This window comes from Apaloderma vittatum, unplaced genomic scaffold (genome assembly GCF_000703405.1).
Source record: "Apaloderma vittatum isolate BGI_N311 unplaced genomic scaffold, ASM70340v1 scaffold23426, whole genome shotgun sequence".
NCBI classification, from domain to species: Eukaryota; Metazoa; Chordata; class Aves; order Trogoniformes; family Trogonidae; genus Apaloderma; species Apaloderma vittatum.
Genome location: NW_009721576.1, coordinates 1,725 through 24,317, shown reverse-complemented (window position 1 = coordinate 24,317; position 22,593 = coordinate 1,725). Strand labels below are relative to the sequence as shown.

At 36.5% G+C, this 22,593-nt stretch overlaps 1 protein-coding gene across 1 annotated transcript; it reads right to left on the bottom strand.

The window, feature by feature from the left end:
• Positions 1-1,368: 1,368 nt before the first annotated feature.
• Positions 1,369-22,199, bottom strand: CCDC39 (coiled-coil domain containing 39; the record flags this gene model as incomplete). Its single annotated transcript, XM_009871456.1, has 18 exons — positions 1,369-1,525; positions 2,137-2,225; positions 2,460-2,639; positions 2,784-2,924; positions 4,201-4,307; positions 5,434-5,593; positions 6,847-6,970; positions 8,206-8,414; positions 9,756-9,893; positions 11,219-11,383; positions 12,100-12,294; positions 15,448-15,580; positions 15,918-16,021; positions 17,681-17,872; positions 19,586-19,714; positions 19,798-19,890; positions 20,867-21,025; positions 22,053-22,199. Coding segments are annotated over 18 exons (2,622 nt in total), but the record flags the coding sequence as incomplete, so codon positions are not given.
• Positions 22,200-22,593: the final 394 nt, after the last annotated feature.

Below are 22,593 nucleotides of genomic sequence, written 5' to 3'. Positions count from 1 at the left end.
TGACTGTAGTTTAAATGGAACTTTTGAGTATCTCTTGAGGAAATGCATACAAAGAATGATAGGCAGAATTTGTCTTGCAGAAAGTCAAAAGAATTCTAAGGATTGAATGGTGGAAAAAGACGCAAGGGTATCTTACATTAAATATCAGTTATTTAAAATCTGAGTTTCCTGTGCTCCTTAGTTGGGATGTACCTGTACAATATTCCGTCTGATGGGTTGAAATCCTTTGATAGCCCTGGACTGTAGTTAGCACTTTAACAACAGAGGGGTTTTGTTTGGTTTTTCTCCAGGGTACTATTGGCTGTTGATATTTTTGTATTGAACTTACCTTCCAGCTATAGGGAACTTAAAGTTATGTGCCATCAATGTGGATAGCTCATTTGATTATTAAATTTTCTTAGTTTTTCTTAATTTTGTGTCTCAGTTTCTGTTCATGTTGCTGGCATGTTTCACACTGGTGCACTGATTCTATGTGCTGCTTAAGTGAGTGCAACCCTCCACTGTCTGTGAAGGCAAGTGTACTACATTCTTTTAAATGCATCAAATATGGTTAAGTAATGTAAAAAAACCCTCAAACTAAAGTAGAAGAAGAGTTTTAAAATGGTATTTGTTGTCGGGGTAAGTTCAAGTGTGGGCCTTTTTGTTAGGTATCTGTTTTACAAGTAGCTTGAAGGTTGCATTGCTGTGAAGAAAGTTAATGCTCTCTTTACAATGAGCTCTCCAAAGCTGGTTGGCAGAACTTGCTGAGGGGGTAAGGTCTGGCAGACTACACAACATCACCTGTACTTCAGCTGGAAATTTTCCAGGTCATGCTGTAGATACAGGTCAATGGAAAAAAAAAAGAAAGGTACTCTGTAATTTTGAAAAGAAAAAGTACAGTTTTACTGACTTTAATCATAAGCTGTCACATTTCAATTAAGATATGATTTGAAATGACTATTAGCCAAGGCTGATCTTGAAATGAAGGATACATTTTCTTTCCTGGATTGTTGCAAGGTAATCTAAAACTGTTTTGACAGCAGTGAAGATACCAGTGTATGAAAATTAATGGCTTTAACATAACTCTTCATTATAAGAAAAAGTGAATTAATGGCTTCTGAAGGGGTTTTTTTGATCTTTAGTTCTCCAACAGCAAAATGAAAGTAATTTAAATGTTATTTTATTATATAAAACATGTGCTTAACATTTTTCCTAGATAATTTATTGCATCCTGTAGAAGAAAGTTAAAACATACATTTCTGATAGAAATCCATGCTAAGATTGCCAGTATACCTTGGTAATTGATCAATCTGTGACTTAACTGATTTAAGAAGCCTTAACTAGCGTTAATATGGCCAAAAAAAGTGCTTACTATGGCCTTCAAAAAACTTAAGACTTGTGTTTGTATTTACAAGTAGCAGAGGTGCTGTCTCTGCGGGATGGCTGTGAACCAGCTGCTTCTGCAGGAGCGGTGATAGGCAAGTGCAGATCTATGACCTTGAGTGATACAGACTCACTAGAGCCTGAACTTGTGCTTCTGGAGGATCTGAAAGAAAAAAATATACTTGTCAGTGCAACAGAAATCCCCCTGTCTAAAACAGGGCTTCTGACGGTGCCTCACAATAAAGGCACGCAGGAGCAGTGGTTATTGGAGGTAAGATCCCTTACAAAGACCCCTGTAGACACTGCCACTGATTGCTTGAGTAACCTGTGGAAATGTTAGATTGTAACTGATTCAGCATGTTCTGTGCATGAGTAGTTGATAGATGCTGAACACGGGAAAAAAGTATCGGTAACAGCACATGTCTGTCTGCCCTATTGAATTGGGAAAGGGAGCTCACACTACCAATGCAAAATGTGGCTGGAGCTCAAACTTGAGCTTTTATAATGTGAAACCACCTTTTAATTGGAGCACAGTTAGCAAAATTCAAGGTAATTATTCTGTATTTGCTGTTTTATTTAAAACTGTAATGGATGCTCAGGTAAATCGTGTGCTAGAAAAATCTAGTAAACCTAAAGGTGAGACAGTATAAGGAGAAAGGGTTTTTTAGTGTTCATAAAGTAGAGACAAGGTTGAGAAGATCTTCAGGAGTGAAGAATTCTCTCATTTAGGGATTTAACAAAAAATAAAGGCAAAAAATCATTGCTAACACTTACCTGGTAGAAGCTAGCGAGCTTTGTGCAGATGGTGATTGAGAACTTTGACTACTACCAGCAGAAGCAATTGTAGGAAGCTCTAAATTGGACTAGAAAAACAACAAAAGAAAAAATGTTAACCTAATGGCTCTGCAGTGGGACTGGGTACAGCGGGAGGGTTTATGATCCTTTGTATTTGAAGACCTGTTGAAAGCAGATTAACCCTTCTTCCTGTTTAAAGTATTGCTTATTGTTTAATTTAGGAGTTGCCCTTGAAAGACGCTCACCAGCAGACCAGAGCTGCCCAACAAGATTTTGGTGGCAGTTAACTGTGAAAAGCTCACCTGGTGAAAGTACGTTTGGAAGGGTGTAGTTAAATCAGGATTTGCTTTTAGAACATCAGCTAACAATTTGTCGATGGTTCCGCTGAAGTTTTTCAGTTCACGAAGATCAATGTCTCTTTCTTCCTGTGTTTTTGTTCCAGTTTTCTTCAGAGATTGAATTTCTCTGGATAGTCTGGAACACTTTTAACACAAATATCTTTTTAAGCATTGCTTTTATGAAGATGCAACATTTTCAGAAACCTATTAAGTTTAAATTCGGTGGTTTTAACCATGCTGCTGTCTATCACTATGAAGTTAGACACTGTCATTACCGAATATACAAACCTGTTTTATAATCCGTTCTAGTTTTGGCTTCTGTTTTTCTATGTCTTTGTTCAGCTGCAAAATAACAGCTTGTTTTTCCTTCTTTTGCTCTTGGAAGAGGGCCTCCTGCTTCAGTACTATATCAAAGTCTTTTTCCATACTCTGCAAATTGATTTGAATGGTAGTTAGAGTTTATAAAACTCCTCTGATATCCTTTGACCTTTTATATTTGTAGAAGGGTCTGTTATCTCTACTACTTGTTTTTAAATGTAGCTCTAGGAGTTAGTACTAATGATAAGACAACTGTCTGCCTGTCAGACTGTTTAGTAGATAAATAACTGGATAGAGACCATCAAGTAATGTAAATACCTTAAAAATTACTTTAAAGGACTATTAGTGAAGTTACAAATAAGTATTTTCAGATGTGCCTCTGAGCAGTATCTACAAATGACTTGTCACAGTACCAGTTTACCAGTGCAGGCTATCCTAACAAAAATACCATCGTTTCCCATGGGAAGAGATGGATCCTTTTGACTGGAATGAATAATAATCAGCTCCCTAAGGGTGACTCGCGTTGGTTTGGGGCTTTTTAAAGTAAAAGGAAGTAAAGGGTATGCCTTAACATCTCCTTATATCCTAGGACTTACTCCCTGATGAAGATACTCCTCTTTAATTTCAGAGGTGTTATTTCTTAAGTAAGGTTTATGTCCTAGGAGGTAGAATAAGCAACAGGAATGTTTGTTGACCTGTAGTCAGTGATTCTGGGCTTAGAATAATCACATGGAATGTAACAGAGTTCCTTTGATTTCTTCTGCACGGGAAAGTTTTGGCTAAAATGTCACACATCAGAGGTAAGTGTTGTCCTTTCTTAAGGGCCAAGTGGGCTTGATAGCAAAGGGAAGCATCATTAAGTCCTTGAGGTGGAGCCTGAAGAGAAGCTGTGATTGAACCTGCTAAGAGCCAGACAGCCACCTGGGCCTGAATTAATACTGTTTAGACTAAAGCACCCTGAATGCTAATACAACAGTGTATGTTCTAGAAAAATCCTGGGATGGACATGGCAGAGGTCACAAGATGTGTAGATTTAATCTCTGCCATGCTGGAAAGGGTGACAGAGTGCAGTGGTGTGCACTACGCAAAAATACAACTGCTTGGATGCCAGAACAGGACACTTGTCGGTGTGCATCGTGGATTTTTGAAACTTCTACCTGTGTGTGAATAAAAAGCCTGAGTTTTCTTTGTTATTCAAGAAGATTCAAATAAGCACTCAATTTCTAAAAGATCATATCCATTCATACAAATCATAGGCTTTGTATTAATGATAATGAAAAGAACAGGCCAAAAATGGTCCCAGAATTTCCTTGCAGGATGATTTGAATAGATTTAGGTACATGCTGAAACCTTGTCTGTCTGACTGGAACTTGTGCATGTATTTTACCTGGAGATTTTTTTCAAGTTCCTTGATCTGTCTTTGTTTGCATCTGTAGTTCTCATCAGCAGCCCTTTTCTCCTCCTCTAGTTTCAGTTTTTCCTCATATTCCTCACCTGTGATCCCAAACAGTGAGGCAGCATTATTGCTGGACAAGCAGTGTATACAACTCAATTTTCAATTTAAAATAAATTGCACTTTAAAGTAACTGCATCAGGGAATATTACTATATTAATATTGGCAGTATTACAGGGACCTCGAGGTTTAAGGGGTTTTTTACGCTACTTCTAAGTCCACTGTGAAAACCGTGCTGGCTTCGCAGGAATGACGATTTAAGAGCTACGTTTTCTGGGGCCAGCAGAGGGCACAAAAGTTAAATAATCAAATATTTTCTAGAATTAAATCTATGTAATTTCTCCTGATGATGTTTTGTATATGCTAAACAAAGAAAGTTCCACTGAAAGCAAGCTTATGAAAGTGGCAACTGAAACAACACATGAAGATATTTTCAAGAATTCTGAGGAGTTTGCATTATTCAGAAACTTGTAGTTAGGTAGTCCATCTTTTTAAATCTGTTGACACTACTCTAAAATAGTGTTTTAAGCTTTACTCTTCCTCATCATTTTCCCAGACGACCAGTTACTACTTTTTTCCTCCCACTTGCAAGCGTAGCTAAGGGATCAGTCTGTCACTAGAGCACCTGTTCCTAAGCTGGTGTATGGTTGCTCTCGATATGGTTTTGTGCCCAAGCTGGCTCAGTCTGCCACGAGGTCAGCCGTGGCACAGCTCATCCTGCGTTTGTAATTTGAATTAATAACTGTGTGATGCAGCATATAAACCTGTGATTTTTGTACTGTGCAAAGTTTTATCTCTAGACCTATGTAGTTCAGTGGGCACTTCTCTCACACTGTAATGACTCTTCCTCTCAGTAATTGTCTTTATGCTTTGCCTCTTCTGACTTTTCCTACTTAGAAATATTCACAAAAATTATGTAGCCTTAGAGATTTTCATGTAAATTGGGTAGAATGTAAAAATTAATTATGCCTTACTGCACTTTCTTCTGTGCTTATTCTGCTGAACTATTATTCATAGAAGCACGTGAATTGCACTCCCTTTTGCTACTACCAGTTTAGTCTCACTCTGTGATGCATTCTTTTGTGCCATGGAATCTCCCCACTGCATACCCAAATTATACCATCATCCGTAATTCACACAGCAAGTAGCAATTTCTGGTTTACATACTTGTCTCGGTGACTTCCTTGAAAGAGTTTCGGTAATTGCTGTTGCAGTTATTAAGTACACGCAAAGTGTTTTCCAGGGCTACCATTTCTTTTTCAGCTTTGCAGATCTTTGCATCTAAATCATCGCCTTCACGTCGAAGTGCTTCCTTTTCTTGTGCAGCCTCAAAATAAACATGATATTTTAGGTGACTGCATGCCTACTGAAAATATTAGGACAATTATACAGAAAAAAATACCTGCAATATTTAGGGGTTAAAATCATAGGTAGATATGGGGCTTATCGGTGTTGTCGGGCTTGAACTGAGACAGTTACTAAGGAAGTGGCAGAAATAGTTATTTACAATATTCAAAGTTCTTTGAGGTATTTCACTGTAGGTATCTGCCTCTCTGAGCTCCCAGGGCCCCGATGAGCAGGACCCACGCAGTGCACAAAGGCACTTCCATGCTTCGCCCTGCAGGTGCGAAGTGCAGCACCCACCTCACTTCTGGTTTCTTTACCCACAAATCCCAAGTAAGACTGAGATCATATGTAATAGAAAACCACTGAGAGAGTGTTACAAGTCATCCAGTCTCTCTGGGACTTGCTCACTTGCAAGGCTTCATTCATATGATCAGTCAGATTTAAGAAACGCAGCCAGCTGGGGGTGGGTAGGGTTTTCTGCAGTCCCTCAGAAAATCTGACAGAGTGCGAAATCCCCAGAGTTGCAGAGGGTACACGCCCACAGCGACCACAGAGGTTTTAGTGAGGATCTTTTGCTGTGCTAGATGGCACAGTAGCAGAAACGCCATCATTAAGAAATTTAACACTTCAGAATGAGAAAAAATGCCAACTTCAGAGCTAAGATCGCCACTAGATGCATTTTGCTTTAAGAGGAAGTCAGAGAATTTGTGTAGATCAAAAATAACAGATTTTTGTTTGAGGATCAGGGTATGGGATTATAGATAAGGATGGATTTTTATTTTCCCAATGAAAAGCTGAAGGATGCGTAGGTGATTGATAAGTAGAAGTGGACAGTTTACCATATGTTTAAACCTTGAAGAATGTAAACTGAATACCTAAAAGTAATTCTGACGGGTAGGAGAATTTAAGGTCATGTGAGACTGTGATAAACTTGTTTCCAGTTTGTAGTGGTTTGCCACATGACCAGTGCTTCTTGGGTCTTTGTAAATTAATGAGCATTGAAGGGAAAATTTTCAGACTGCTCAAAATTAAGACTCTTCTGACATTAGGGCTGACCACAGAGATTCATGTGAAATTGCTGTAACATTTAAATAACCGTCAGATACTATAAAAGAGTTAGACTGAAAGTAAGCAGTAGGCAAGGAGGTTGTCTTAGTTACTTGAACAGAGCCCAGAGAAACTGATAGCTTGAATTATAATGAATTAATAAATTACAAGGAGTTAATAAGATACCTTAATTACATAGTAGGTCTGAGTTTTTTCCTCTTCTCCTTCAGGTGGCATTGTGGCAAACGTAAGAATTTCGTATCTGCATCTCAGTTTATCAATTTTGTTTAGACGATCTTGGAATTCGGCACTGATTTATTTGGGGGGAAAAAATAAATGTGTTGAAGAGGCATTTGTCTGGCAGTGTTTTATGGGCAGTTCTTGCTACAGCAGTTTAAAGTACCGGTGTTGTTCCATCAGTCTGCCCGCGTACGAGGAGGCAGGCAGGGCAGCAGTTGTTCTGCTCCTGTTCTTTGTAGCTTTTTCTGGTTTCCCAGCCACAGTCATCTGTTTTTCTTGTCACCTACAGTTTTCTTGCAGTTCTAAACTGCATCAAGTTTATTTTCATATTCCAGATCATCGCACCCTGGGAGACCGTGCCACAGTCCTTCCCAGAAATTTTTTAAAGGTTTGGCATTTAAATCCTACAGCTGCACAAGCTGCCCCCTGCTGATACCATCTTAATATTGCCACTACTAGATGAGCGTAAGCAACAGTAGGCAACAACCCCAAATCAAATTACATGGAAGCATCAATTAGCTGTGTAATTATCAAAGGAAAAAAGCCACACAGTCTGCACTCTCGGTGAGCAGTTAAGCTTTAGTCACACTAAATCACTCTAATTTCCTATTGTGTGGGGTGGGGTTAGCAGAGGAGTGAATAAAAAGCCTGCCAGATTTCAGCAGTTCAGCTGCTGAAGCATTGATTTTTGGCTGGATATAGATACCAGGGTTTCAGACCTAAAACTGCCCCAGATACTTTGCACTGATTCTTACAGAAAGGAAAAGTCATTTCACATGTGGTTGCTTTATAAGAGGGTGTATATAATTCAGATTTAATTTTCTTATACAGGACACCTAATGGAGAGCTCTTTTGTTAAAAAGACCAAAAAAACCAAACTAAACTTACTGTGTCAAAGAAATCACAGTTTTATCAAGCAATTGGGAGTAAACCCTCTTTAAAAGCAACTTTTATGTTTTAAATATTTTTGTCATACCTCCAGACAAACTGATTTCACATTTCCTGATTATTTAAAAAATGCACATAACACTTTAAAAAGTTGTTTGCAACTGGGGTTTTCCCTGGAGGATCTTTACTAACAGAACAAACAGTAACCACTTCAAGTTGTTAGAGCTGTAGGCTGGATTTCAGAGAAGGGATCTCTTGCTAGCCTCAGCTGTCTCAGTATATAAATTTGAGGAAGATTTACTTCATCCTCAGTTTCCCTACTTGGTGAAGTTTGGTACAATGCTTAACTTTTTCAGTGTCTCCACATAAAATATACTCAGCAAAAATTACGTGTTTAATTTACATAAGAGTAATTACCTTGCGCGTTGCCGTTCCTGTTCCACAAGTCTCATCTGGGAATCCAGCATGGCCTTGTGAATCTTAATTTCCTCAGTCCTTTCTGCTATGGCTTTCTTTAATGCCATTTTCTGTTTTTCCAGTGTTAGAACTTTTTCTGTCTTATTACACAGAGTATCTTGAAGACGGTTCAATTCTAGTTTTAAGAGGTTATCTTCAACCATCAATTCCTAATAAATGCCAAAAAGGTCTCAAAATAAGAAAGCATTGTTTATAATTAAGATTATTTGTAACAGTTAATAATTTTTATAGAGCATCCATTATTTTATCTTTAATATATATACAACTGTAAGACTTATTTTGCTCTGCTTTTTAAAATGTTCTCACTTTCTCATTTGCTAACAGTTTACATGGGCAGTGAGATAGGGATAGATTGTTTCCTCACGGTTTTATACAGATTCATCAGACTTTCTAATTCAGGTTCAATTCTGGGTTAAGACTTTTCCATCAATAACTTTCTTTCAGTTTAGGTGGTTTCAAAGAAATCCAGCTGACCTTACAAGGAACTTTCTGAAGCAGTTAATATCTCACTTGAATTACGATAACCGTCTTAAATATGTTTTAGATTCTGTAGGTCTCCAAGTCATGTTGTTATATCAGGAAATTATATATACATCGAGGCTTAGGAAAAGCAGCAAGTGGTGAACTTCATTAACATGCAAATACTTTGAATCATTTAAAAATAATCTCTTGTGGATCTCAAACTCTGTACCATTTGTTTTCCAAGTTCTTTTATGCCACCAGCTTCTTTCTTTTGTTCCCCTGAATTTCATCCCCAAAGGAAAGTTCCAGGTTAGGGAAAAAGAGTTTTCATTGAGGAGTAAGTCAATAGCAAAACTCTTTTCTCTGCTACTTAGACCCTGTGTTGTTCTACTACCTTAGTGCTTCCTTTAGGAAGGCTGCAACTTACTGCAGGAAAAAACTGTGCAGTATTTAAAGGACTGGGAACAGTATTTTTCTGTTTATCAGAATACAGGGAGAAGGACTTCCATTTTATTTCTAATTCCTTCAACTGGAATATAGATAAATACAAACCATCTGCTGGAAAATATGTTACAATGTTATAACAAAACTGAGCCAAATTTATTAGTTGGCATCACAGATTAAGCATAAAAAAATCAGTGCTAGGTAAAGACATCCCTGAACAGTAAGCACATTTTCTATTTTAAAGGCAGTTATTTCTCAGAAAAAAAAAGCCACCAAATACTGACCAGGTGGATATTGTAATATAAGTAATGTGTGATTAAACCGATAACCCAAATAAACTTTATGCTGTATATGGAGAAGAAACACCACTTTCCCTAGCAAGGTAATAGTGATGAAAATTACTTCAAAGTTTGGGAAGAAAGGTGTAAGTCAAGAAACTACATAGAGGTTTTTTAGGGATGTAATGATGTAGCACCATGGGAGGCAGACAGTAACATTCAGATCAAGTAATGAGTTTATGTGTTATAAACAAACAAACAAACAAACGTGTCCTATGTTAGTAAAGTTGCAAAATAATACTGTACCTGCTTAATGGCTTTAGCTTTTTTTAACTCCTGATCTGATCTCTCATTGAAAAGGTTTAGTTCGTTTATCTTGATCATTATACCACTTGTTTCTTCTCTTGTCTTATCCATTGCTCTCTTGATGAAATGGATGTCATTCTGTTAAATAAGTTATATTTAATTTATTTCAGTAAACGTATGTTGCAACAAAAGCTACCAGTTAATTCTGAGTGAGATATTTTTAAGTCCTGGAATCACAAACTGTCATTTTCTTGTGTCCATATGCTGCTCTGCAAGCAGTACCTAGAGCATTGCGGTCCTCAGGCAGAGTGCTTGAAGACTGCTTTTTTTATGTGGAATGCTTGTTTTTTCATTATTTGGAGTGTGATAACTGTTATTTATACAATATAGAGCTTTCAGCCAATACGGCAATTCTAACATAATCATGTATTTTGGTATAGATAAAAAAAAGTCTCCTGGTGCCACTGACCATGTCTTTGATATTCTTAGTTCGTCTTCATAAAACCAGATGGTTTTCATAATACTCCAAAATAAGAATAAATTCCCGGAGGTGTGTTCCAATGTTTGATCATACTCACTGCTTAAATTTTGCATCTCCTCAAAACTGAAGCGCAGGCAGCAGTTGCCCAACATTAAATCTTACTTTTGCGTGGATCTCCAGTTAAAGGGCTTTCCTATAAGCAATTTCTTCCCCTCACTAAATTGATCGATTTTTTTCCTAACTATCACTTTGAAAAAACAGTTGTGATGTTTTATTAAAAACCTGATGTTTGTCTTGGTATGGTCTCTCTTTGAAAAGAGGTTTCTAAATATGCTAAAATGTAGCTGATTAATAGACAAGTACATTTTTTACAAAATGAAATTATAAACTGCAGAATAACTAACTGGTTTGTATCTACAAGAAAGCTCAGTGCATTTTTAGAGAATTAATGATGGTCACTGGATAGTGGAAAAGCAAAGAACAAGTGTGTATATGCAAAATCGTCACATGGGAATAGAGCCAGAAAAATAGTATTTCTGAATTACATATCGGGATGAGGTCAGCTAACTCAAATACTGTCCCTTCAATTCAGTAATGATACTTTGTGCAATTTTAAATGCAATTGTACTTGTCATTTTATGAAAAAATATAAAAGTATTGAGTAGCATCGCAGAATAATGTTGTCCCATTTCTACATAGCCCTAAAGATAAACTCAGGCATTCGCAATCCGTCAGTCACATCCCGAAGTGAAAGCGAAGCTTGCCTTTCCAACCCCCCAGCGCTTGGCTTCTTGCTAACGTGGCTCACGTGTGCAAGAAGGACTTACTTCTCTGGAAGGTACAGGGAACATACGAAGTTTTCCACACTGGCTGTACAAAGTTCAGATATCTTTTAAGCTCATATCATTTTACTAATTAATAAGACTCAATCTACTTAATTCACTGAGGTTACACAGTCAACCTGCTCTTCTAAGGAAGTTACCTGAAGTTTCTTGTGCTGGGCGTGTAAAACATCGTATGCGTTTTTCTTTTCTTCTAAGCTTTTCTGAAGTTCAGCAACTTTTGCTTCCAAAACTTGTTTTTCATCTGCATTAACTTCCCCTTCTAACCGTGACAGCCGTCTCTGTACTTGCTGAATATAAAAATCCTGTTAAAATAATTTTTTAAGAAAATTAATAGTCTGAGATAAGCAATAACAGCCTTCCTATAAAGCTAAAATACTGGATATAAACTTGGATCTAAATGTTGGCTTTAGGACAGTCACCCAATTAAGCTATTGTTTTTATAATAATTTATGGCTTATAGACCTCATTAGCAAAAATATTCTTAGATGACTGATGTGCAGTGATGGTTCAACAGTAATCTTCTAGAAGAGTAACAAAGCGTGCTCAGCACCCTGAGCTGTAGGGAGGCTTACAGTGGAGTTGCCATCTTGCTGTTACCAGTGGATGCTCATATAAAAGAGCAAAATTTTCAAAGTGGTGCATAGGAAATATGCACAAAATCCAATTAGTAAATAACAGGATTTTGGCATGTACCTCTTGTATTGCTTTAAAAATTTACCCTGAGGTGTCTGGTTCAGAGGGATCAAAGTAAAGAACTGATTTGAGAAATCAGTGGGAAAAGCAGCAGATGCAAACAATAATGAAATACACGAGTGCATAATGTCGGTGATACTACAGCCAGTTTCAGTTACTTCAATTTTATCCATACATCTAGAGACAGAAATAAATGCAGACTTTGAATTACACTGCGTGGCATTTCCCAAATGGTAAGATGTTGACAAAGATTGCCAAACTCAAGCAATTTACTCACATTAGAGCCAAGAAACAATCACAGTGTGAAAGTACATGAACGTTTTACCTGGTTATAAATTAATTCTTGTTGTTTTAATGCGTCTGCATCAAGTCTGTGCAGTTGACTCTTAAGATTTTTAAGCAATGCTCGACTTCCCTCAATTTCTGCTAGAGCACACTTCTCCTTATCCTTCTGCACCTTTAACTCTTGAGTCTTCTTGAAAAGCAGTTCTTTTAAGTGGTTCACTTCTGTTTCTTTTTCCTGGTGACAAATTAATCGTTAAGTAATTAATCTCATCAAAACTAATTTCTGAGAATTATTTACCTTTATTAATCATATATAGGAAGAGTCAAAAGTTTCCATACTATATCAATTAATATGAACGTGGAATTTCGTAGGTCTTCAAAATGGTTGGCAGGAAACATCTTTGACTTAAAGAGAAAGTAATCTTCGATCCTGTCTTACTACTACATGACCCTTTTTTTTTTCCCATTAGGGGAGTGCTACTCTTTTCAGCCTTTCAGAAAACTAAATTCCTGTCATTCTTTCAAAAAAAACCCCTCCTTACAGCTTCCAGTGTATGTGAATATTTGGAGAAACATAATACAAAGCTTTTCAATGGTTTCTTAAAACTTGTATCTCTCTGTGTATGCACATATGTTTAGATAAATTGGAATGATTTTGCTAGAAAAAAATTGATTACACATTTTAAAATACTTCCTTATTCTCAGAGGTAAGTTGCCACTAAGGCCTAAATCAGTGCAGGAAATGAGGTTTTAGTAGGGCCTGTTACAATAAGACAATGCTGAACATTTCAGGTAACCTGAAATGTACTGAAAAAGAACTGAAATCGAGAGTATTTTCTTTCTATAACCCAACAAGGAAGACAACTTCATTCTTTCCTTCTCTCCTTCTACCTTCTGACATAAATAACCAAAGACTTTCCAAAGCTCAGACGGTTCACCATGCTACTTTCCTGTAAGGTACATCTCTCAAACAACGGATGTGGCATCACAGTCCTGCTCCAAAAGACACATTTAGCTCTAGTCTGGTATAGAGTTTTAAAATGCATATTTAAATTAATATAGCAGAACACCTTAGAATTCACCTTTCTACATTGATTAAAAATGCTCTTGATTTTGTATGTATATATGTTGAAATTTGCTTGTGAACCATCTTGGTGCCTTTAATAATAGTGAAAGAGAACTCCTCTGAGAGTTCACAGTCACATTCTACCAAACAGATACTTTTGTAGTTGCTGTAACTGCAATTCCAAATCCAAAACTCAGGAAGTAAAAAGCAGGTGTAAGTTTCATATGAAATTGTTATGGCCTGTAGCATTTTACACTGATGTCAGTGGGCTTTGGATCATGCCTGAACAAAGGAATTCAATTTCAGAAGTAAACTGTTTTTATGCGTGTGCCCAATTCTGAGCTGTATTTCTAAAGCTAATGATAATGATGGATTTACCTACTAAAACTGGATCATGATTTGACCTTCATTTCAGAGTCTTTCTTGCATATCTAAATCCATTTATTTAATATAAATAATTTCTCTCCCTTTAAGTGAGGTTGTTAATAGAGATAAGATACTCAATAAGCTTCACTGTGCAACAGTGTTTTGCCACTTTTTGAAGAGGGAGAAGTATCAGAGAACTAAAGCGCAAAACGGTGACATTTCATCCACATTGTTCCCATAAATATCTCTTCACAGTAAATTAATAGATGCCGCAAATAGCCGTGTGTGTCTAATGGTGATGGAAAGCATGCTTCTGACTAATACATTACAGACATTGTTCAAGAACAGTTCATCCTAGTTAAAATACTACCCTGAAGCTGTGGAGCTGCCAAGCTCAGTGTCATCTTAGGTTATCCGCCACCGATGCAAGTAAAGAAACCCTGCTAATGGTTTAGCCACCCTGGTAACAGTCTTAAGGGGAAGCAAATAAGGTTTTCATTTTACTGAAATGTTATGTCGTTACAATGTGTTTTCAAATTATCTGAAAACCCAAACGGTAAGGAAGGCCCATAATTTAAAAAACTCTACAGAGACAACGCCTCTCTAGTTTCTGTATGTGTATTTAAAGTGTGCAGTTAACGTGGACTCAATAAGTTAGAAAAATAACAATCTACTGCAAGGGGTTATTTCACACACATACTATAGACAACACAAAATAGGGGGGAAAAGTATACAGGGATATGCACAGATACAGCTTTGTTGTCGCTTGTGTGGGAACACCTGCTGTCACATTAATTTAACGTGGTTGTTTTACAGTAAAGAAAGCTTCAGCGTATCCAATACTCAATTGTCCAGCAAAATGTAGAAGGACATTTGTATCAAATTCCGTCAGAAGCTAAATACTAAAATACTTTAAGAGAATTAGTGGGAAAATGACAAAACAGTGGAAACATTTTCTAAATGCAGGAAAGTTCAGATGATTGCATTACAACATTGCATTTATTCAAGAGCCCTTTAGTAGTTCAACAGATGATGATGAATTAGGATATTTTTATTCCTAGATGTAATTTGCAACATAAGAAGTGGAGTTTGATTTTGAAAAAAAAATTAATATGAGACACATTAAAAAAACAGTTACCATATTACAGCTTGTACATGCCACTTCACAGAACAAAATCTTTATTCATCAAGGAAATGAAATGTAAAGTGAGCCAGTAATTACTTAATAGTCCACAACAAGTTAGATGTACCAGAGTATCAGGTAGTAGAATTAAAACAAGGAAGAGGAGACTAGACCAGGAAAATCTAATTAAAATATTTCAAAATCTCTTTTAATCTCAGCTTGCCGATATCATAGCTCTTTGCAGGTTTTTAAGTTTTGGTGATGTTTTACTAAAACCAAGTAATTTTCAGTGTTAATGTCACTGAAAAGACACCCTGACAAGATTTAGCAACCTTATTGATGAAAAACTGATAGAAGCCTATAGAACAAAACCTTTAAAGATATAAGGTAGCAAAATACAGGATTTTGAAATTTTTCGCTATTGTTACAAAGAAGCAGCAAAACATTGTTATATCTTTAGAACAAAATTTGCCATGTTCAGTAAGTTATTTCAATCAAGCCAAGAAGCTGCAAGTCACTGGTGTCAGAGGTGAACGCTCTGTGCTGTCCCTGGTGCAGTCACAGCACTGGTTTTATATCTGATCTCTACAATGACAGTTCCAGTAGCCTGGGGGACACCCTCTTCTGAATTACTGGAACCACTTATTTTCCTCCAGTTTTCCCAACACAGATACTGACATATCTACATGGATGTTACTTCACCATTTCATGAAATAGCTACATGTCATATTAATGCTTACATTCCTTTTTAATCCATAAATATTTGTTCTAGATAGAGCTTGCAGAATCAAATGAATTCTCATTTGCAGAAATCACAAAAAAAAAAAGTTTACCTTGACAACTTTTTCTTCTTCCTTTAGCATTTCTGCCATCCTCAAAGCTTTGTCTTCTGAGCTGAGTGTCTCCTCAGTCACAAGCTTCAGCTTATTGGAAAGACTTGCATTTTTTTCATTAAGAATGCTTAATCTAAACAAAATTACATGATTAAACAAGTTAAACGTATGTTGCATGTAGAACACTACCAAAACTGAGCAGCATACATATCTTCCTGCACCATTGCGTAATGCAGCAGGCTAAACTTCACTTACAAAAACCAAGGCCCTGATTTTTTCATGCCCTTTAAAAAGAAGGATTATCAGGAGTATTTCCTAAATTGCACAGTGCCTGAACCGGTACAGGACATGAAGTAACCAGAAGGATGGAGGCTTTAATCGTCAATGTTATCTAAGAGTCTTTGCTAGCTCAAGGATTTGATTATATGACTAATCCTTACAAATTATATTTTTAAAGGTCTGTTTCTTACCTGGCTTCTTTTTTCTGAATTTCTTTCTTCATATTGGTTACTTGTGCTCTCAGTGACTCTAGATCAGAAGCAGTTCTGTCTACAGTAGATTTCAAAGCATCCAGCTAATAAATTACAAAATGGTGCAATCAAGCTCTTATTTACTTTGGTACATGTTACAATATTTAAAATCGTAAGGGACCTATTTATTGGAAATTATTCCATTTCTTTTTAACGACATTTTCCAGAAAAAGAGTGCTACAAATTCTGAGGTGCTGTAAATTGGCACAGCTAGTAAATTCAATAGTCTAATTTACATAATCTGAATGCTGGGAAAAAATACTTAATAATACAGAATGAATTATGAAGGTGCTGTGGGCTGCAGTTCTTGTCAACAGCGGAACCGTAGTTTTATAGAGCACAGCTGACTTTGAGGTTCTTTGTGAACACAGAAACCTTTATATCGCTAATAAATATTTCTAATGCAAACTTTTTTGTGTACATAAAATTATTTTGATTAAGATAAGGGAAGCCTTTGACAAAAATACGCAAGACATTTAATTTGGTAAAAAATACATGACAGCATACACTTATTAAACAGGATAGGAATACTTTACAATCAATAGCTCATTACTCTTCACAGTATCACCTAACTGTAATTGTCTTCACTTTCATAGGTAAAGAAACCCGATCAAGGGTGTAGAGCAGGTGTCTCTCTGCACCAGAATGAGAAACTGGGAGGTCGCAAGTTGTCAGTTAACTGTAAGTCTCTTTCTTTCCTTGTTTCTGACTTGCATGCTACAGATGTTCTAATAATGGGAGACTGTTCTCACTGTCACATTATGCAGTATTGTGAAAAACTTGAAGCAAAATCTCTCAGCTTGAGATAAAAACCTACCAGTTCTGTGAACCCTCAAGTTTGCATGAATTACAATGTAATCTAATAGCCTACACCTTAACTGAGCTACCTACAGTTTAACTGATTTATCAGTTTATAAAGTACCTGCTACAGAAAAACTATCTAAAATTAAGGCAACAGCAGATGCAGATTTTTTCTAAAAATTGCCAAGCTTGCTGAATAGCCCTGTGTTATTGTTTTCTTGTTAAGAGAAAACTTACTCAGGTAATACAAATGTATCCCTTCTCAACAGCACCGTGACATTTGAATTACCTCTTAGAAATCCTTCTACAAGCAATTAAGCAGTGTGGCTCCTTCCCAGCTTTAAGTGCACATTAAATACAAGCAACAGAGTATAAGCATCACCAGCATCAAGCATGGCTTGTTGACAGGGCAGCCCTACCCTATGGTCTGTTGATTAGAAAACCTTGTGAAAGTGTTGGGTTTTGGGGTTTTTTCCAAAATTTTAACGTGACTACAAGGGCCATCAACCCTCACTTCTGTAAGCACAGAATGGGAACTGTTTGCAATCTGCAAGAGACATCTCTCATCTTTATACAACACTGCAGTCTGCGTGTGCAAGAGGCAAGATGCACCTCCTTCTGAAGCATCTCATAGTGCTACACCATTTAAAAGAAAATTCATCCATTGTGTACCAAAACAATAGAGAATTCAAGCTATTCTCTCTACCACCACCAGTGAAAGAATTAAGCTGAGGATTCAGATCCCAATAATCATGAGTAGACTGAGAAGAACAGGCATTTTGTTGAATTATTATGAGTCTAGTCTAAAACGTGAGAAAAGCAAATGCTATTCTGTACTTCCTCCATCTAGTCAAAAATTATAGTTTCAGTCTGTTTTTTCTAAACTGTTTCTTCATCCTTACCTCATCCTGCAGCTGAACCCTGTAAGTATCCTGGGTTTGATACTCATTTCGGAGGATGGTAGCTTCCCGTTCAGCAGAAGAAATTCTCTTTTCGCATTCCATATTATTAAGTGTTTCATTTACCAAAAAAGAAGTCTTCTCTTCCAGCACAATTTCTTTCTTTCTGATCTCCTGTTTTATGTCTGCTATTAGCTATCAGGATAAAAATGGTTTAGGTTTTCTTGCTTTAGATTAATAAAGAGTACAAGCAGAAGATAGATTGCTCTTAAGATCACTCTTTGCATTAGACAGCTCGGTTATCACATCATTCTTTAATTACTTTATTCCACTAAAACATCACACACCAAATACTACAATTGTTTTGGACTGGCAACTTCCAAAATGTTTCAGTAATTTAAAAAAAAAAAAATAATGCTATAAACTTGTATGAAGTGAAAATATATTTTGATTGACTGAATAGGGAAAATTGCTATGTGAACAAAACTTCAGATAGACTTGCAACAGCAAATCCAAGAGAAAAATTGCTAACAGAAGTGATGTTTACATCACTTCTGATTTATAGCCATTCACTGAAAGTTGTATATTTTGAAAAGTTAAGTAAAAGATTAGCTACTGGGAAAATTATACTGTAGTTTGAATGTAAAAAAAAAAAAATAAAGATCCATTTACAAAAGCGTCAGTAGACCTATCGTATGGACAATGGAAGGTTTGCTAGACCTGGGTTGTGGGGTTTTTGTTGTGCTTTTTTTTTGCAGGGGTGGGTTGTGGTTTTTTCTTTAAATATCTGTTTGTCATTTGTTCTTTGCAGGAATCTTCTGAACTGAAATACTTAAAATCCAAAATATTTCAGCTAAATTAGACTGTTACATTTTTGGTTTACCAATATGTTTTCTGGCTTTATTTTCTCTTATTATATTTTTTAGCGTTGTATCTCAAGACTGGTTAAACCATGTTTCTGCTCAGACTATACCTAACAACTGGGCAACAACACAGGCAACACAGCAAAGCTGACATCCTATACCAGCAGAGCTAAGGATTTAGGTAGAGCCTTCTTGTGCATGTAATACTACTTTCCCTCACTTCAAAAAAGTCATTGTTACTTTGGAATCCACATTTATAAATTTTTTCTTGACACTGATCCTTCAGGCTTTTTCTGGTGTATCTGTTCTATTGCCCTGCAGAACCTTCCAAAGAGCTTGCCCTTCTCCTCAAAAAGCCAGGATAAAATGTACTTTATTTGCACCTCTTGCCATTGTACCTTCTGTGCATAAGACACTGACAGAACCAATGAAGACTATATATTTTAGAAATTCATCATGCCCAACAGGATCTTTTTTTGGATTAGAAGAGTGCTGTCACTTCTCTCCATTTGCAGAATGTACTTAAGGACCAATTTTTAACCTTACTGTGATTTTTAAAATACCCATAATTCTGAGATAAACATTATGCATGCATTTGTTCACAGAGGCAGCAATGCTAATTCCTTCAATAATAAATGTTCTGCTTTCTTTTTTATATTGCATCCCAGGCACAGAATCCCCTCCTTGCAGTTGACTGTCCTTACACTCTCAGAAAAAACACCCCATCTTGTTGCTTCCTAGATCACAGAGAATGCTGAAATTGCCATGCTTTGCATTTTCCAGCATCCCCAAGACTGATAATTAAACTTTGCATAGCATCACACAGAGCACCATTGCTTCCACTGAGAGATACTCCTTTCAGAATAAATTCTGAGTACATTTCAATAATACCTGAACTTTGAAACGCCTGAAATAGAGAAGTAAACACAAAGAGAACACTGAACATCTAAAAGACACTGGATGTGTGACTGGTGAAATTCCTGTCAATAGCACAGATACAGAAGTAGGCTGATCCACTGGTAGGAATCAGTTGCAGCAGTTTTACCAAGGCACAGTGATCGATCTGTTGATCTCTTTTCTGCATCTGCTGTATTGCATTCTCCCACTGCCTGATGACTTCTTGCCTCTCCTGATGCACTCTGCGAAAGTCTTCGGCTGTCTTGTCAAGCTCTATCTGTTTAAAAGAAAGCACCTCCAAGATATCTGTTTTTAAAAATTTCATCAGTAACGATATCTTCGAGAACCTTAAGCATATACCTGAGCTGTTACAGTTTCTGTAAACTCATTATCAAGAGCTCTGCGCTTCTGATTTGCTTGCATGGTCAACTTTTCTACTTGAAGGGTTAATGCCTAAAATGAAAGGATATAAAAATATAATGTATTTGAAAACAAATATATAATGTCTTATAAATTCTTAAAGCTCTGCTACAATTAGGGGTGGAATTCTTGAGGGCATCAATTTTATTGTGGTGTAGAAGACTAAAAAATGAGACTCTAGTCTCCCAGGTTTTTGGTCATACAAGAGGCCATAATCCCGTCAGCCCTTGGGACCAGGCTGAAGCCTGGCCAGAGTAACTCTCCAGCCCATATAATGCGTATGTGGAATCCCTGGCATCAGCTATTTCACCTGACTGTCACTATTTTCGCTATGCTGTGTGACTTGCTAATGACAATTATATCAGTGAGACTGTGTAAGCTAAAGCTTTCGGGTACACCCAAACTTCCAGTTAAGCATTTAACAAGTAAAGATGAACTTTGTCCTCCCTGTATTTAAATATCTTCAGTTAATATTCTCTTAAGCCTTTATCTATAAATTAATATTATACTTGAGAACTAAACCTTACAAAGTCTGAACTTATGACTGGAGTGTCTATTTAGAATATCTTTCTCTATTCTAGGCAGTTTACTGAAATAGCCATACCTTATTCTCAGTAATATTAAGAAATTCAGTTTTAATGGGAAAATCTACACTATTTGTCCATATTCAGTATATGGTTTTTATTAGAATCCTCTCTCAATTCAGTGGCACTGTTTTCTAGACTTTATTATCTATTTTTGCACCTTCTCAGAAAAATTCAAGCTTAAATTCTACCCAGACAAACAAACAAATGAATGCCTTCAATTACGCCTTTCACCTTTTGAAAACTTGTTCTCTCTAACCTTCAAAATAAACCTCAGGTGAAATTGCACTGTTGTGTTAAGCAAAAAACAGCTTAAAAACTGTTGTATGAAATCTTGTCTCATCTTGCCTAACTTGATAACATAACAAAGTCTTCAAATGTTGACGTCGTTCTCTGTTTTGAAGATTGGTGTCATTTCTACTTACTCCTAGTTTCCCTTCGTCTTGTTGTGCATACTTCTGGATTGTGATAGCATCATTATCTTTACGATTCGACTCTTTTATCCAGCTCTCCAGAACTTCCTCATCACAGTTCATTTGTTTTTTTAAGTCTTCCAACTTCTTAGTGGTTTTGTTTATAGCATTCTAATGAAATTAGAGATGAATTAAAGGGTTAATATTTAATGTTTAATATTGTCCTTGAATAGAAATTGAAACAACCAGTACAAGCTACAGTAACAAGTTTACACACATCTTGTTGCCAACAGAATTGCTAGCTTTCCTTTTTGTTAATTGTGTATTATACTTGAGGAATGTTAATGCACGTCCTGGTCTTAAAGAAACAAGACAGTAGGTTACGACAAACCTAAAATGCAAATAATTTTAAACAGAAAAGTCAACCTCTGGCGAGATACATGTGGGATATTTATTGCACATAATAAACTGATCTGAGGCATCATAGAGTTTCTCCCTTGCACACTGAGGCCCAGAGCTTAGATCCTTACCCTACATATCAGTTTACAAATGGCCCCATGTGGCTGTGAAGTCCTGATACAAAAATCAGAGAATCTGGATTCAGCTGAATAGCAAGGATATCTGCATCCTGCTACCCATTCTGAGAGACTGGAGATTACAAACAGATTTAATGAAACGAGCAAATTAAGAAATGAACAAGCATAATTTTGCTAGAAAGAAAAAGTTCAATTAAATAGAGAAACACCTGTAATTAATTAACATTAAATTACTACTTTTTTTTAACATAAAGCACATTTTTGATCTCAAAATCGTGCTCCAAGCTGTTTGTTTGGTTTTTTTAGGGGAGAGAAGATTTGCCACCAACAACTTAATTTTTAAACCGTAAAGAAAATACCTGTAAGAATTATCAGGATGGTGACATGGACATGTGGTTGTATATGTGGCATTAAGAACTGTAGTCTTTTAATATCTACTTTCAATATCTAAGTCTTGACCAGTCTATACAACTTGATGCTCACTGTCATTCTACTTGCCTAGACAGGGAAAAGCACATCCAGATCATTTACCACAGCTTGTAAGTTTTAATTATAACTAGCTATTCTTGACTTACACTATTATTTCTGTAAGTGCAAGTAAGGACAAGTCATAAGATGTAACTGCAATACAGGTGTTCTCTTACAAAAGACTTAAACCTTACTTCTTGATTGTTTTTCTTTTCTCTTAAGGAAGCTATCTCATCTTCCATTCGTTTAATTTCACTTTTGAGATGTCCACGTTCTCTCTCGGCAAGGGCTTGAAAGTGTTGTTCAGTTTCAATTTCACTCTCTCTGGCTTTGTAAAGAGACTAGAGGACAATACAGTTCAGCATTTTACAATAAACAAAAGGAATATAACAATAAAAACCTTTTTTTCTTTTTTTTCTTTACATGCAGTCAAATCCCAAGGCAGAGATGGTATGGTTTTTGTTGTAGGAATTTTCAGAGCAACTTCATTGTTTGGATTTTTAGCATCTCAAATGTATGCTAATACATATATATATATATATGTATATATAGTATTGTACCAGACATCCACAGATCAACCATTTATAGCCCTAAAAACTCAACTCAAAGGTTTTTTCAGCATCAAAATCTTAGTCTCTTGGTCACCAGAGGCTTTACATCAGGTTCAGGAAGCATCAGCAAATGAAGGAATTTTATTGTGTTATGCTGAGACAGAACACCACCAGGCTGGCCTGT